Source organism: Rhinolophus sinicus, linkage group LG16 (genome assembly GCF_036562045.2).
Source record: "Rhinolophus sinicus isolate RSC01 linkage group LG16, ASM3656204v1, whole genome shotgun sequence".
Classification (NCBI taxonomy): Eukaryota; Metazoa; Chordata; class Mammalia; order Chiroptera; family Rhinolophidae; genus Rhinolophus; species Rhinolophus sinicus.
Window position 1 is genome coordinate 34,247,305 of NC_133765.1, and position 17,576 is coordinate 34,264,880.

The 17,576-nt window shown below is 47.7% G+C and overlaps 1 protein-coding gene and 1 long non-coding RNA gene across 8 annotated transcripts in view; one reads left to right on the top strand and one right to left on the bottom strand.

Moving 5' to 3' along the window:
• Window positions 1-17,576, top strand: part of CFAP251 (cilia and flagella associated protein 251) — a 55,018-nt gene that overhangs the window by 32,134 nt on the left and 5,308 nt on the right. For 6 of the 7 annotated variants that reach the window (XM_074321491.1, XM_074321489.1, XM_074321490.1 and 3 more), the window contains exons 16-19: window positions 878-992; window positions 1,596-1,759; window positions 5,866-5,956; window positions 6,170-6,313. In XM_074321491.1, the coding sequence (XP_074177592.1) occupies window positions 878-992; window positions 1,596-1,759; window positions 5,866-5,956; window positions 6,170-6,313 (514 nt within the window). The other variant, XM_074321492.1, reaches the window with a different exon arrangement.
• Window positions 16,416-17,187, bottom strand: LOC141569213 (uncharacterized). The gene is made up of 2 exons (XR_012492687.1): window positions 16,998-17,187; window positions 16,416-16,714 (listed from the first exon to the last, which is right to left on the bottom strand). It is a non-coding gene; the product is annotated as an uncharacterized LOC141569213 (long non-coding RNA).

Consider the following 17,576-nt stretch of genomic DNA (forward strand, 5'->3'; position numbering starts at 1 on the left):
GGCTGGGTGACACAGAGAACATAGCCCAACAATGAGGGGCACATAATAAGACGAAATGGCCACCAGCCTTCCACGGGCAGATCCGGGTGTTGTGGGGTATGAAGTGTATATGATTTTGTGGGTCCTCTTTTTTTCCTTCTTTCTTTTAAAGATACATGATTAGGAATAAAAAATGGCTAGGGCCCTTCCAGAGCGTCAGAAGGTGCCTGTGCGAATAAGGGGTCCTGACGTTCCAATTTTGCTAGCTTCAGAGAAAATCCAGCTCTGGGCTTAAAGTCATGTCTGGTAACCTCACCTCAGATCCGATTCCTAATTAGTGTGGCGGGGTCTGAATTAAGGACGTCTGCCCGTTGCGGAGATACGACTCTACCATTTGACTCCCAGGTCGTATTTGGGAACCTGTGTGTTGCATATAGACGCCCGTATGTCAGATGTCTGGAGCAATTCACAGCATCTCCCTCTCATCTCTCGGCCTGCCACTGGGGAGGGGGTGTTTGCTTGCATCCTGCCAATGCGAGTCACTTCCTCGCCGCGTTTCTGTCGTCCCTCGTTCATGTACACATTCTCGAGGCATAATGTTCCCTTCACTCAGCTGTCAAGGTGGCAAGTCACAGCCTCCGCCGCTAAAAGCACTCTTCACAATCGGTTTCCCCGGGAGCATTTGCTGTTGGGAGCTGTTGCCCCTTATTTATGGCAGCTGTTAGCAGCGGTCGAGAGAGGTTCTTATGGCTGGGCTTAGCTGAGTGACACGACGGGGAAGTCAGAACTTAAAAATATGTTACGGTGTCATGAAAGGTAGCTAGTCATAAAACCTACATTCCTATTTGTGGAATTAAAAAAAAGGTTTCTTTTTTTTTTTTCTGTTTTCCTCCCACAGAAAGACACTTCTGGGGCCAGTCTATGGTTCCCCCATAGAGCAGATACAAATCCTCCCAGTGAAAACGACTGTCGAGCTGCAGAAACGCTACTTGGTGTTTATTAATACAGACAAGGTATTCCTCTCTGCTCTCCACCTCTGTAAGATGGCTCTGTGCATTTTGAGCATGAGACTCAAGGATGCTTGGTTTCCTAGCCAAGCCCAACTGCTTCTGTCCCAGTCTCAGGGATACTGAGAACCGCCATAGATAAGTGGGGATGACTCAGGAGGCATTTCTGAGCAGTCACCTCCCATCTTTTCTGTACCTCCAATGAAGACACATGGTCCACCAAAGGATTTTTTCTTTCTGATTTCTTTATAGGGAGAAAATAATATAAAGGCATACAGATTAGTTACACTTACTTGTACATTTTATGCTTTTCAGTATAGGATGCCAGACTTATTCTGGAAAACCGTGGGCCCCTGACTATGAAAACAGAAGGAAACCTTCCCTCCTGTGTCCCTGCTGGAACCTGCTATCTCTCTCCTAAGGGACCATCTTGCAGGGGTCAGTGTGTGCAAACCCTCAGCCACGTGAAACGTGACTCTCACACACTGAGACGGTTCCTGACACAGGTCCTTCCAGTAAACAGATCTGCAGGTCACACGTGACCTTGCCAGGCCTTGCCTGGGGCCCAGTTATCTGAGTCTGAATATCCAATTACATATTCCTTTCCAGGTTGGACTTCAGATCTTACCAATTGATGGCAATCCCCATAAGACATCTGCTATTATATGCCACCCAAACGGAGTGGCTGGACTGGCCCTTGCCTATGACGGCCACTATGCCTTCACAGCAGGTGGACCGGACCGATCGGTGTTACAGTGGGAAATCAACTTAAGGTACATGATGGGGTGAGAAGTGTGGCCCCGGGAGGAAGTTGTCAAGGGTAGACCCCTTGTTTTCATTCAGCACCAGCAGGCAGGTATTAAACCCCGACTGTGTGCCAGGCGCTGTGCCAGGCCTACGGCTACAGAGATGACCAAGACTCGGGCCTTGTCATGTCGCTCCCTGTGACATCTGCTCATATTGACGTGGAGACAGAAGGTGGCTGTTCTGTCTCAGTGACCGATGACATTTACAGTCAAGGCCATGTGATCCCGCCTTGTCCACCTGTGGCCCCTGAAATACTTCTCGCTCTGTCGTCTGTAGATCCACACCAGCTAGACAGACGCAGCCCGAATCTTCCCAAGTGTGTGCCACAGAAACAATAAGAGGTTATTTGAAATATGTATGTTCGGTCTACTCTTCTTCTCCCGCATCTGCCTTGAGCTGAGAATCTCTTCCTGGGGCGGCGAGTCTGGAGAATTCCGTGGTTGAGCATCGGAGAATATATGACATTGAGGTCAAACCGACATGGGTTTGAATCTGGAGCCCACCGTCTGCTGGCTGTGGAACCCAGGGCAGGTTTCCTACTGTCTCTGATCCTTAGATTCCTTGTCTGTGAAAAGAGGGTGATGATAGGGACTTTTATAGGGTCCCTGGAAGGACCGGGTAGATTACTATGTGTAAAGCACCCAGCACAGAGGGAAGGCCTCAGTAAATGAACCACTTCCTTTCTCCTCTTCTTCCTTAGGAAGGCATTTGCTTATGAGCTCAGGATCTCTCTGACTAAAAGAGGGGGCAAACATTGTGGCGATCCTCTTATCTCCCCAAATTCAGTGAGCCACCGCAGGGTGGAGCCGTTCCCTACCCCTGACCACCTCCTTCATGCCCCTGCCCCTCAGATGACCCCCTGCCTGGCATGTCCCATTGAGGAGCCGGTAAAAACAGCTCGGAGGCCCCTGCCTTCCTGAAAGAACAAACCGATTCATGGTCCCGGTAAACTGTGCCATGCCATCTGCCAAGTGCACTTCTTGCCTTCACGGCAGACATCGAAGCTTGTTCTTTTATGCTGAATATGAGCAAATGTATGGCCAGGTAAAGCTTTACTTTGGAGCCCCATGGTTTCAGATTGTATTGCAACTCTGACCTTCACCTCTGACCTTCACTGAGAGAGCAGATCTTAGGAATTTGGGGATTTAGAAGCTGGACACGAGCTCTCCCATTGGTGAGCTGCTTGATTCCTTTACCCCTAGCCTGTTACCTGGAACCGAGGGGGGCAAGCGACACCCTGATGGGAGAACAGTATCTTCCCTTTTTCAATTTTGCCCTCTTCTCAGTCACCTTGGGATCTGGAATGGTAGAGTTAAAAAAAAAAAAAAAGAAAAAGGCATCCGCTTTCCAGTAGCTTTCCTGTGCCTGGCCAGAGTCCAGGCTTCTGAGAATTTCAATTTAATCTGTTGTGGGGACAAAGGATCATTATAAACTAATTAGCACTTCATTGCTGCTTCTGGTGTCTTAATATGTTCAGCGCTTCACTAATGGGAAGAAATGTAAAAACCCTAAAGAAGTAAACAAACAGAAATCCCTACTAGACCTGCTGATGGTGAGTTGTAGGGTGAAATAAAGATGAGAAGTCCTCTCACGTTCCAGTCATTTTAATCAGTGCACTCCCGAGCCCACAGACTGTCATCACGCATATCGAACCTGCCCCCCGGAGACCCCTTCCCTTCATTTTCCGCCCAGAGTTCACTCCAACATAGCCTCCCTTCTCCCCGTCTTTGCTAGCTTGCCACCCCTTTTCTTTCCTTGTCTGGCATCTGTTTTAAAAAACCCCATTACTTTTTTATGCTCAACCTCACACCTACCTATAAATCGTGCTGCCCTGCTCAGACAAGAGCAGAAAGACCAGGATTCAAATCCCATCTTCCCTGCCTACTTGCTATGTGACCTCAGGCAAGTCCCTTAACTTCTCTGAGTCTGTTTCTCCATCTGTTAAATGGGACTATACCACCTGGTTCATTTGTTTTGAGGGTAATGATTACTACCATCACTATTGCATGCCCTCCTCTTCTTCCCCCAGGGAGCATTTGCTGAGCACTTACTATGTGCCAGTTACAGTGCTCTCTGCTTCTCGAGCTCATGTTCCTTCCCCAGAAGTACTGTATGTATTTCCAGGCACATAGTAGGTGTTCAAAAAATGTACTTCCCTTTTGTGCCGCAGTGACCTCTTTTTTTTGTGTTGCAAAAATGGGAATTTATGAGACGGCCGTGGGGACTTCAGGAGGCGCAGGGACAGGGCACACTCAGGTGCCCTCAGTGTCTTCTTGGCTCTGCTATTGGCTTCATTCTCTGCAGGACTGGATTTCATCACCAGGTGGGAACAGGACTGCTGACAGTTCCCAAACTTCATAAACTGCCACTCCCACCAGAGAGAATAAGTCTCTTTCCCCAGCTCTGGTTGGATAAACCTCAGCCCCATCCTTCTGGCTCTCTCGGGTCAGTGGGCAGTGGTTGGGAAGCAGTATAGTCCTGACCACTGGAAGGCTGTTCCCAGAGAATCTGGAGCTCTTGTGAGCCTGTCCCCTCAGACATTCCTGGTGGTGACAGGTTCCTCCATGTCACTTCTGGCATTTACCTGGCCCTGCTCCTGAACCACAAGGCTAAAAGTGGCCTCAGAGCCCATTGGGATTGGGTTTGGGCCTGGCCTGGAGGTCACAGAAAGGGAGCTCTCTCCACCAGACCCCTACCTCGATGGCTAACATTGGAGCCAAGAGCTGGGTGAAGATGGGGCTACCAGGACCCCAGGCCCAGCTGGAGAACACGCCAGCTCCCCAGAACCTACTGCAGCCTGCTTGTGTAGAGCTTGTGCTGGGTCCCCAAGGGACGACAGCTTTGTGGCTGACTCTCAAGAGAGCTGTACCCAGTCAGCGGTAACAATCTCACCCCCAGGTACTGAGCCTTCTCTCGCCAGGCCCTGAGCTGAATGTTCTCCATCACTGTCTGATATCACCCTCACCCCCCTGCACGCCCCCCCCCCCCACTGAGGCAGGGACTGTTGGCATCCCCGTGGTTTCGATCTGGAAATTAGCTGCGAGGGGTTAAGTGACCTGCCCAAGGAATGGAGTAAATGGTGAGGGTTTGATTCATGCCCGGTCTTTGTGATTCAAACCCACACCTCAGCAAACATTCATCACAGGAGAAAAATAAAGGGCCTCACATCATCAGATCCTTTATTATATTCACTTATTTAATTGTCACAGCAACCCGTGAGGCAGATCCTGTAATGATTCCCATTTTACAGAAGAGGAAACTGAGGTCAAGGGAAGTGACTTGCCCACGATCACACTGCTTGCCAGTGGCCGAGCCAGGACTCACACGCACGTCCCTTTGACTCCAGATTCTGGGTACCAAACCACTTCCCTGCTGTGGTCTATACCGAAGCGTGTTTTCATAACCCACAAAGAAGCGAACGGCCTGATTAGCAAAATCCAGTGAGTGGATTATTACAAGATTTCATATTATTAGCATTTTGTATGAGGCAAAGTTGATCTCATACAAAAAGTAGGTTTTCTTACCATCAAAAGGCCTATTTTTAGAAAACCTGACCCCATGTTAGAGAGCAGAGGGTTATTTTTATCTGACTGGCATGGGTCCCTTGTGGCCTCCCGAGTTTTTATGGAAGCAATTCATTTTGGCAGTCCACCTGTACTACCGGTTCTTTTGGCTCCGGTCATGTGCAGGCCTAACGTTACAGGCAAAGCCACCCTCCGGGAGGCCCATGGTACCAGCGCCCAGGAGCCGCCTCTCCCTCCCATCCCCACCTCCCTCAAGGGAGCCGGTTCCCCAAAGGTTGCAGACAAATTGCCAAGCACCTGCTCTGTCATCAGCAAGCGAATATCACCGTCATTATGGTGGGTGCCCTGTACCACCCGGGGCCGTGCTTGAAATTCAATTTTCCATTTTCAGCATCATCTTGGAGGGCATTTGCTTAACAAGTTTACAGAGACCCAAATTGTACGTGCGCTGGAATAGCCTTCAGAGGTCCGCAGCGCCGCGGCCTCCCGGCTGAGGCTGTTTCGCACCCGAGAGCTTTCTAACAGCCATGTTTCTGTTCCTGTTGCAGCGCCCTGGAGGCAGCGGTTTCTCTCGGGGGCGAAGACTTGACTCCGTTCTATGCTCTGGTGTCTGGTGGCAGGGAAGGAAAATTCTACAGGGTAATTGTCCTCCGAGTAAACACTGCCTGGTAACGCCTAGTTACGTTTGTAACACACATGTGTCCGGGGTTAAAACCCTCCTGCTTTTTTCCAAAGCTCTTTTCCCCCCACTGAGCTCAGAATGTACTTTCTAGAAAATGTCCTTGAAGTCTTAATGGATGCTTCAGACTTAAGCCAAAATGCGTGTGGTGTTTCCATTTTATTTCCACGTAGGAGCTGGAAGACTATTTTTACTATTCTCAGCTCCGTAGTCAAGGCATCAACACAATGGAGACCAGAAAAGTGTCGGAACACATTTGCCTGTCGGAGCTCCCTTTTGTCATGAGAGCAATTGGCTTTTACCCATCGGAGGAGAAGGTAGGTAGCAGGAAAACAAGAACAGCAGTGGGATGCGTTATTTATGAAAACCACCTCTGGGAACACTAATTATAGGTCAAAGTAAAAATTTAGCATTATTCTCGCATAAGTGGATCAGAAAGAAGGTTCTGGGCATAGCAGACACACTCCTTAGAAACAGACTTCCCATAAAGACGTCCTAAAAGCCATGTTTCTTACCAAAGTTTGATGTCGATAAGAGCATGAGTTTTGGAATTAGCCGGAGTGTCCCTCGCAGGCACACAGGAAGGGTTCAGTAAATGCTCCTTGTTACGATTATTTCCTGCATAGTTGCTGTTAACGAGGCGTGTGTGGATGGGGTGCCCCTGGGTGGTGGGTGTTCGTCCTGGGCCGTGGGCTCAGAGGATGCAGTCTCTCCAGCTGCCAAGGGCCCCACATGGGGACCAGCAGTGCCCCAGGGAAAAATGTTCCTCAGAGAAACTGCTTTCAAATGCAACTGACGGGGCGTTTGTTCTGACTTGAAGTGTTAACATTCCCATTGTAGAAAGTTTGGGAAAGACACTTAAGTGGAACAAAGTAAATAATCACTTATAATCCCACGACACAGACTCAACATTCATTAGTCTCTTCCTGGTGTTTTGTGGGGTTTTTTGTATATATATGTATATATGGACAATTTTTAAAAACTGGTACCATATTTGGATATATATATTTCATCCTATATTTTCACGTGATATTATACCATAAGCATTTTCCATTTTCCTATCAATTCTCTTTAAAGGATATATCTTAATTTTATAACCTGTTTTGATTTAAAAGGTAGAACTGTAAAGAAGAAAATAGAAATTACTCAGAGATAATCACTGTTAACATTTGGTGGATTTCTTTCTATCGCTTTATATATGGATACAGATATATCTATATTTTTAAACAAAGAATTGACATTATATGTTATATATAGGTATATATCAGTGTATATATCAATACTTTACAGAGTAAATGTATATATACATGTATATACATGTATATGTGTGTATATGTCTATCAATTTGTGTGTATATGTATATGTGTATATATGTCTGTATATCAACATCCTCCGTAACCATACACACACACACACACACACAAACCCCACATTTTCTTTGTCCATTTCTACCATCAGTGCACGAGGGGTCCCTTTTCTCCTCATCCTCACCAATACTTGTTATCGCTTGTCTTTTTGACGACAGCCCTTCTAACAGGTGTGAGGTGGTATCTCATTGTGGCTTTGATTTGCATTTCCCTGATGATACATGATGTTGAACATCTTTTCACATGCTTATTGGCCATTTGAATATCTTCTTTAGAAAAATGTCTATTCGGGCCTTTTGCCCATTTTTTAAATGAGTTATTTGTTTTCTTGCTGTTGAAGTTGTAGGAGTTCCTTATATATTTTGGATATTAACCCCTCATCAGATGTGTGGTTTGCAGGTATTTTCTCCCATTCCATAGGTTGCTTTTTCATTGTGTTGATCATTTCTTTTCCTGTGCAGAGGCATATTAGTTTAGTATAGACCACATGTTCTTTAAAGGCGGTATACTTAATTGAACCATTCCCCAGTGGACGGACACGTGTGTTGGCTGAAGTATTTTGGCCATCACAGACACGGCTGTGACGAGTGAGCATTTCTGTGTTCGGTTTTATATACTTCTCTGATTATTTTCCTGGGTCAGAGTCCTAGAACTGAAATTACTGGGACAGGGGATATGAACTTTAAGGCCCTGTCGCCGAACAGCTTTTCATAAATGTAGCATTTTATGGCTCCGCATGAGGCAGACGTAACTCCTGACACCCAGCTAAGGCTTGACGATCACATTTGGTGACTGCACATTTTAAGTGACATAAGCTGTGGCCCCAGTCACTTCTCTTGGCTTCAGTGCCTACTCAGAATCACCTGTTTGTGTACTCCAGGTACGACCAGCTGACTTGTATTGTCCAACTAGCATCTGGGAAATTGAGCCCTCAGAGCCCATTAACCCATGCTGAGTCCTGAATGAGTTCCTTAAAACACTGGGGATTCCTTTAAGCTCCTCCAAAGGTCTTTCGACCAGTGTGCATTTTGTAAAAGTATGTGGCCAGAAATGGAAGCAACTACCAAGAAAATCTGTGTAGCCCACATAACAGTGTTCCTTACCGGTGTATTTCCCGAGCACGTTCCTTAGAACATTGTTTCCCAAACTGGCAAGCCACCTCAGAATGACCTGGAGCATTTACCACAAAAACCAGATTCCTCGGCCCCATCCCAGATCTAGCCAATCAGAATCTCCAGGGATGGGGCCTGGGAGTCTGCATTTCCCCCTGCCCCAGCGTTCCAATGTGCAGCCTTAGAACACGGGCCCCACGGGGTATTTACTGGGGCCACTCGCGTTCAGGGAACAAAGATTCGGGAATGCTGACTAGGATTGTTAGTCAGGACTCTCTTTGGTTACAAGTCACAGAAACCCAAGTCAAACCATTTTTTGGTTCACAGAATTCAAGCCCAGAGGTAGAGGTAATGTCTTGTGCCACCTAATTCAGACCCTCAAACTATGTCGCCAGGAAGCATCCCCCACCGTGGGCCTTACTTGTCTCCATGTTGCCTTCCTTCTCAGTGGGTCCCCCAGCATGATGTTCAAGGGTCACAGCCACAGAGACAGGAGCTGCCTCCTCAGAGCCCCAGCCACTGGCCCCAGCCTCCTTGTTACTGTCACTGGGGCGTGTGCTGCTCAGGTTGGCCAGGCCAGGACACCCCCCACCCTTGCAGTCTGAGGGGGGTCAGCCATATTGAGCCTGAGGACTCTGAGCTGGATGCGTGGTCTCCAAATGAAACTCTGCAGAGGAAAAGAGTGGGTCCACTCTTCAGAGACTTTAAAAGGTCACTGGATATTAGGGACCTGGAAGTGAGGTATGTGACATACGATATAGCATTCCCCAGACTGGACTGACCTGGCAACTTCTTATTTCATTTTAGAAATGTCACCGTAGACCCCTCACTCGGTTTCCACTCCCACTGCATTTGGTCTTCATTATTGTGTCTATGGTTCATCTTCTCCTTTTTGTAGCCAAACATTCATGCTAAACTAATACCCATCTTCTCTGGGTGATTGGCTGGCATAACGCCTCGCACTCCCAGACGGAAGAAGGGGCAAAGCATCTGTTGGTGGGAAGTGCAGGCGCTCGGAAGCTGGATGACCTGGGGGTAATGCCAGCAGCTCACTTGGTGAGTCATTTCCACTGTAGTCTGAGTTCCTGTGTCCTCATCCCTAAGACGAGGCTGGAAAGAGCCCCAACCTCACAGAGTTGTCACGAGGACTAAAGGACAAAGGTCTGTGGAGTCCAGTGTCACACAAAAACAAAAACAAAAACACATTTACTCTTGGGAGATGTTTTCTGAAGGCCCTGTGATCCACATGTGGCCACATCTGTGTGCAGCCGTCGTTAGTTGATGAGTTAGTTTATATCCGAAGCAGGACATGTAAACGGGAAGCACTTTTTGATCTCTTGTTTTCATGTCAGATTTATAGCGATTTTAATAAAAATGTTTTCAGGGCTTTGAAACTTTTAAACCCAGGCATGGTTAATGAAACATTTCCTATTATGATGCAGTTGTTCCCCCTCCCCCAAGAAGTTGCATAGAGTGTATATAAAACTAGCTAATAGAGTATTTTAACACTTGGTTACATAAAAGACTCAGACACAGAGATTCAAACCAGCCCCCCAAAGGCTATACATTGTTTATGGTTTTCTTACATCATTTTAACTGGCGTGGGGATTTGAGTCTAGTCAGTGTAGTAAACTGAAGCCAAGTTATACAAGAATATAACGCTCCCCAAAGAATTCCTAACGGCTCCCATCTTTCGCAGAGCACTGCACTTAGCCAGACCACAGCCAAAGTATAATCAGGTGGGCTGCTCTTCCAAATCTTCAGTTTTTTAATGAAAGATTTGCAATGTTTATAATGTTGTAGAAGGAACGAATGTTGTAGTGTCATCGTCTCTATAGCTGTTTCGCACAGGAGAAAGTTTAATCGTCCAGCTTTATGAATGTTTTTCATCCGGGACTTTGGAATATCATGCTGGGGCAGGGCCTGTGTGTCACATGTGTTCCCAGGTCACGGGGGACTACATTTCTACTTAGCTTGCAGAGCATCATATGATCGTGGCACATTTTTGCAGCAAATTAACTGTAGTTCTGTAAATGTAAGGTTTGTTCTGGCAGAGTGGTTTGGAGTCACAGTGGACTCCGCAAATGCTGGTAGAATTAGTGAATGAGTGAGTGAGTGAGTGAGTGATGGAATGAATGAGTGAATGAATGATGCTCTTTGGTCATATTTGACTGCAAAGACAAGGAGGAATGTAGAACCCTGTGCTCAGAGTAAGTAGTAATAGCCCTCAAGGATTTGCTGTATTCAGGAGCTTTGGCATTGGTGACTAATGCTCAGCCAGGAAATAAACAATTGCTGAACTTTTTAAATGTGCGTATCTTTGGACACGGCAAATCTCCTTTTAGGAGTGTATTCTACAGAAAAACTCGCACGAATGGACAGTGATGTACCTATGGAAGGGTCAAGCACTGCAGCACAGTTTATATCGTGATTCCCCGAAAATAAGACCTAGCCGGACAATCAGCTCTAATGCGTCTTTTGGAGGGAAAATTAATATAAGGGCTTATATTAATTTTTTGCTTAAGGTCTTATATTAATTTTTGCTCCAAAAGACGCATTAGAGCTGATTGTCCGGCTAGGTCTTATTTTCGGGGAAATACGGTAATAGTGCATAAACTATGTCTGTCTGTCCATCAGTGGGGATGGGACAATGTAAGAGGAGGCTATGAAGTGAAATTGGCTTGTTTCTTGATTCAGAAACAAAGTGTAGGATTTGTTGTTAAAGGCAAGTTGCAAAACAGTAGATGTAAGGCATGGTCTCCTTTCTTTAATTATAATATGTATATATTCGTATGTGCCTGGCTAAACTCTGAAAGAGTGTTTCAAATCCTTAAGGACATTGGTTTCTGAGGGCCAAGGGCCGGGGTTTGGGTGAACTCTTCCTTATTACATTCTGTATATAACCCCTTATCAGTGGGGACCCTCTAGTACCAGCTGGAACCCGCCAATCAGTTTGGGGGCGGCCCTTCTGGCCCTCGTGCTCTCCAGCGTACACAACCACCCCCACGTCCTTCCAGACCTGACACTCAGCCCCTTCTTCAGTTTCCACAAAAACAAAAATCACGCTCACACAAGACAGTTTTCTTGACAGTTTGGGAATCGTCAGAAAAGGTCCCACATAACCTCATTTCACAGCAATTTACCTAAAATTTATCCAGGAATGTCGTGTTCTTCTCCCTCAGCTAAGGGTGGCAGTTTGGCTCTTAGCTTCTCTTTCCTAACCTGCAATATTAGCCCATCTTGAGGGTCTACTGATGAAAATACGTCCCATTTAGTGGCATCCACCCTCCTTAGAAGACAGTTGTGGTTATGAATTGGGGGCGTAGGGAGACTCATGTGTATTTCTGTAGTATTTAATTTTTCTTAACTACAAGCCTGGAGCTTGTATTGCTTTTGTATTCAGAACAAAACCCAGAAAGATAAACTAGCAAGTCCTCCCCAAGCCCTGTATGCTCATCTTTGTGGCTAAACCGTGGTCCCAGCTGGGATGGAGGGACCACGGCCAAATGGCACGGCCTCCCCCATACGAGGAGGAGAAATTGGAGCCAAGGGTTGTGGGCACAGTTTCTGCTCTGATAAAGACCCCACGGGAATTTGGAAATTTGCGCTTTGTAAAGAAGCCCTTGGTGTGTTGGGTTTGCTCTGACACATAAATAACAGGAGGTATTTCCATCCTGGAGGGAAGAGAAATGGCCCACTGTTCTAGGGAGGCTTTCCTGGTCACCTGAGAGCGCTGCACCGCCCTGCACAGAGGTCAGGGCAAGACAAAACGATTTCTGTTTTTCACACGTAAAGCATTTAAAGAAAACACTCCGGACATGCCGGGCAGCCACTAAAAAAGAAGGTAGGTGGTGCTCATCCTGTAATAACACCACCCACAGCAACAACGAAATGGCCCTTTCGAGCTTCCGCTGTGTGCCAAGAACTGTGCCAGCGTCCTCCGTCCTGGGCCTTACAGCACAGTGATGATGTCTCCACTTTACAGATGGGGAAAATGAGGCTCAGGGCGAGGAGGACGCTCGCACAGTCACTCAGCTTACCGAGGGCAGAGCCGGGGTCTGCGCCCCAGCTGGCTGGCCCTGGACCCCATGTTCTGTTTGGACGTGTGCGTGAGTCCAAACATGGAAGAAACCCCAGAAGCCAAGACATCGAACGCTGGTTATTGCCGAGGGATGGGGAATTACAGGGCGTTTTTACTTCTTTATTTCGCCATTGTTTGTATTGTTTATAGCAAGCATGTGTTCATCTTTACCGGTTTTGTGATTACAAAAGGATGGATCATAATGATGGTGGGAAAAAATATTTTAAAAAATACTGTTATTTGCTTTGTGACTTGCCTTTGTCCTGGCTTCACCCCAACATGATTTTCCTTTCTTTTTAACAACTTTACGGATGTTGTTAAATAGATACCATACATTCACCCATGAAAAGTGTACACTTCAGTGGCTTTTAGTTTGCTCACAGAGTTGTGCAAGCATCCCCACTGTCTAATCCCAGAACATGTCCATCACCCTAAAAAGAAACCCCGTACCCATTAGCAATTACTCCCCTTCCCTCGCCCCACCCAGCCCCTGGCACCCACTAACCCACTTCCTGTCTCTGTGGCTTTGCCTGTCCTGGACATTTCCTCTACTCGACTCATGCGATATGTGGCCTTTTGTGCCTGGCTTCTTTCGTTGTTTTCAAGGTGCAACTCTGTTGTAGCGTGAATCAGCGCTCCATTCCTTTTTATAGCTAAAACTCTCCTTCATTCCTACGGATAGGCCGTGTTTCATTTTTCTGTTCATCAACTGATGGGCGTTTGGGTTGTTTCCACAGTTTGGCTGTTATGGATAGCACTGCCATGAATATTTGTGTACAAGTTTTTGTGTAGAGGTGTGTTTGTTTCTCTTGCGCATGTACCTAGGAGTAGAATTCCTATGTCGGGGATAACTCCATGTTGAGGTGTTTGATGAACCGCCACTGTTTTTTTATCCGTATTTTTTCTGGGTGCTGCGGCCAGGCAGGACCAGGGTTTCAAAGAGCTGTGGGCCCTTAACTAAAAAGCCCTTGATTGTGGGTTTCGGAAAAGATGAAGGATTTGTTATTCTGATTTTAAAACCTTTTAAAACATTCACCTGGGGTAGAGAAGCATCCCTGGGGGTGTCTGAGGCTTGGGCTCTGACGAGGGGCTGGGTGCAAGTCACCAGAAAGGGCCCTGTGGACGGGTGGTGGTTTCATTCCTGCGTCACCCACCACAGACAGCGGGGGGAGAGCATTGTGTCTGAGCACTAAAGGCTGGCTGTCCCCTGTGACTGTGCCCAGCGGGCAGGACCTGACCGTGGTGTGTCCCATTCCTGGGGAAAGAGGCAGCTGTCACCCAGATATAGTTACTGGAGGAAGCAGGGGACAGTTGTGAGTCACAGAGCGACACATAAATAGCAGAGGTGTCTCTAGATGTGACCATGCAGTGAAGCTGCCCGGCCCTGAAACCTGCCCCTCAGCCCCCCTCTCCTGCCCAGGTCAGGGCAGAAACACCGGAATGGCTACCAGGAGAGGGTGGGATGGGAAGGTGACACGCTGTGACAAAACACCGCTCCTCATCTGTGGAGGATGTTCCAGAGAGCTCTCTGTGCTGGGAGGTGGGCGTCAGGAGGAGGGAGCACCTTCCCAGCCTGCAAGTCTGTGGAACTATTACAAAAGAGCCCGACCCACTCCAGGAGCCTGTTTATAAAAACGAGGAATGGCCTCAGTTCAAATGTATCACGTTCCCCTCTTTTTAACAGAGAGGCTATAAAACTTAATTATAAAACATAATTCGAAGGCCATCACTGGCTCCCTGTGGCTGACAGCAGGACCCCAAACCCAAAGGCCGATGGAGGGGAATGACAGAGGCGGAAGTGAAATAATCCTGGGCAAGGGGACTGCAGCCCAGCAGGAGCAGGCCACTGTCATGTCATGGGGCCTGGGTGGCCGTGCCAGCAGAGGTCCGGGTGCCGTATGTCGAAATCTTTGAAAGTGATAAATCAAGCCACAGCTGTTGAATAACTACCTACCCTGACAGTTCTGCCTTTTATATGGGCTGGTTCAAATGGAGAATCTGGGCTCCGAGTTTCGCACTTGGATGGATGGGCGACCTGGGGAGAGCCAGGCAGCGAGGACCTACTTGTCTTTTCACCCCGGCTCCATCCTTGGCCACCCTTCAGGCCTGTGGGTGGGCACACCAGGGGCACAGGTCACTCTCAGAAAGGTGGCTTCTGGAAGAGACCCCCACTGGCCCTAGAAGTAGGCTCGGGTTATCTGGGGCGGAGAGCCTGGGGTACACGGTTCCCAGAGTGTGGTCTACAATGGGAAAGCATGGGATCTAGATGGGCACCTCCCCATGACCCTACAGACCCCTCTGAGGATGGGGTAGCAAGAGGGGGCCCTCGAAAGTCCCTGGCCCAGGGCAGGGACCCTCCCCTCTTGCCTGGCTGTCATGCCGTCACTGCCAGAAAACACATTTCCCTAAAGGGGACAGTTTCTTCTCAGTTCCACCCAACTCTTACCATGTGGAAGCACAGGGCTACCATCACCAGACTCCTCTGATGTTTTCAAGAGCGTTTGAAATCCAGATTTCTATAGGAAATCTCCTAATTTTTAAAGCACCCCATGAACCAAACAGAGCACGTCTGCAGAATTAGCCCTGGGACTCCAGTTTGCATCCTCTGACCTGCATACAGTACCAAAGCCCTCAATGCTTGGCCAAACCCTAACCCTTCAGCTCTCCTGAGGACTTTTTAACACAAATGGGGGTTGCAGCCGGCCAAAGATGTCTGCGTTCTGTGAAATGCGGCCTGTGAAATGCATTACCTTAGAGAGCAAAAGGGACTTTGCAAGTATGCTTAAATTAAGGCTCTTGAGATGGGAGATTATCCTGGATTAGCCAGTGGGCCCAGTGTCATCTCAAGGGGCTTTATAACAGGGAGGCAGGAGGGTCAGAGTTGGAGAAGGGGACATGAAGAGGGAAGAAGAGGTCAGAGTGAGTGACCAGACTGCTGCTTGGAAGATGGAAGGAGCCGTGAGCCAAGAAGTGATGGCAGCCTCTGGAAGCTGGGAAAGGAAAGAAAGCGGATTCTCCACTAGAGCTTCCAGAAGGAACCCGGCCCTACTGACACCTTGATTTTAGCCCTTGAGACCCATCATGGACCTCTGACCTTGAGAACTGTAAGATCGATTTGTGTGCTTTGTGCCACTAACGTGTGTAGTCATTTGTTCCAGCAGTGATAGGAGACATACAGAAGGTGCTTTGGAAGAGTTTTACAGACACCCCTCCTTCACACCCCACTTCTCACACTTGTTTCCCAGCCTGGAGTGTGGCGCCTCACCGCACACAGGCTGCATCCTTGGTGGGTGGCCTCCAGGCCTGCCTCTTCCAGGAAGCCTTCCAGGCCCATCTAGCTGAGAGCTCCCCCAGCCTTGATGTTGATTTCCCGCATTTTGGCACCGACTCTTTTGGAGCCACGGTATCCAACCATGTTAAAATCACTTGAGGGCACTAAGAAACACTGATGCTGTGGCCCCACCCCCATCAATCAAACTGAGGGATGGAGCCTGGGCAGAAGTAGTTTTTAAAAGCTCCCAGGTGTTTCTCAGGGGAAACCAGGGCTGAGAACAGCGGTGATGGAGACCTCCTGTTAGCTCCCTCTCTCCGTGTGTGTATATTGTTTCTTGAGTGTCTCTTCGCAGAGCCCAGACCGGTGCCTGGCACTTAGTAGGTGTTTAACACATTTTTGCTGACTGAGTGTGACCATGAACTCCTAAACCGGGGGGCTGTTCTAGTAATAATTAAGTGACTTGCCTTTCATTTGCCCAGCACTAAACATAGTAACTACTAGTAAATTGAACTAAATTAACTGGGGCAGTAAGTGGTTATTCTAAATAAGCCTTTTGTGAGTTTTCAGAAAGATTCTTCCATGGTCTCACTTATGCCCATGGTGTTTATTTACTTCATTCATTCCACATTTCTCTGTGCCCTTACAATGTGCCAGGCTCCGAACTGAGCTGCTGAGGAGATACAGATGAAAGCGGTCGCTCCAGCTGAATGGAGGAGACAGACGCGGTCCAAAGAAGTGGAGCGTGTGCCACAGCTGCCACCCGTCATTACTCTTCTAATGAAAATCACAGGCCTGGTGTAGATTCTTTTGGCACGAGTATCACCTCCGCGAACACCTGTGGTCTAAGAGCAGTGATTCTCAAAGCTGTGGCCCCAGCCCTGCACCTGGGGACATATGAGAAATGTGGCTTCTCAGGCTCTAGCCAGACGCACTGAACGAGAAACGGGGGGTGTTTTCACAGCCCTCCTGGTCATTTTGATACCCCTGCCTTAAAGCCATGCTTCTCAGCCTTGGCCTTATAATCAATCACCTGGGGAGCTTTTAAACACATAAGACTGCTCAGATGACACCCCACACCCATTAAATCAAGATCTCTGGGAGTAGTGGGGCCTGGGCGTCAAAAGATTTAAAGCTCCCTGGGTGAATGGAAGGAACCCACTGCCTTACCATTGGATGGGCCAGTGTGAGAATGCCAACAAATGCCAGCCTGAGCGCTCTGGGCAGGACAGCAGCGTCACACTGGGGCACTGGGAAGGCTCTCGGCGTTCCAGTTCCATCTCCGAGGTTCCTCTCCAAGCATGACCTTTGTTTAGACATGTAGCAGAACCTGCCTGTTCAACTAACACTTGCAGAGTAGGCTCGGGAAAGAAATGTCAGTGATGCTGGCACTGCCAGCTCTGCTTGTTGAGCAGTGATTCTTGATCAGTCATACAGGAAAGGAGCAAGCGGTGAGTCAGCTAAGGAGGGGACCGTGCTCAGAGCCTTCCCTGAGTAACTCCAGGCACTTTGGGATTCCTTTTTGTCACCTTTGGGTTAGCCTCCTATTTCTCAACTGCGTTAAATCATGTATTACATTTATAATTTACATGTATCATTTAGATCATAATTTATGCAATCATAATGTATATTAAAATTACATGCAGTTAACAAGGACATACAAAGCATAATCATCACAAGAATAGTTAATCCCTGTTGAGTGCTTACTACTGTGTTTCCCCAAAAATAAGACCGGGTCTTATATTAATT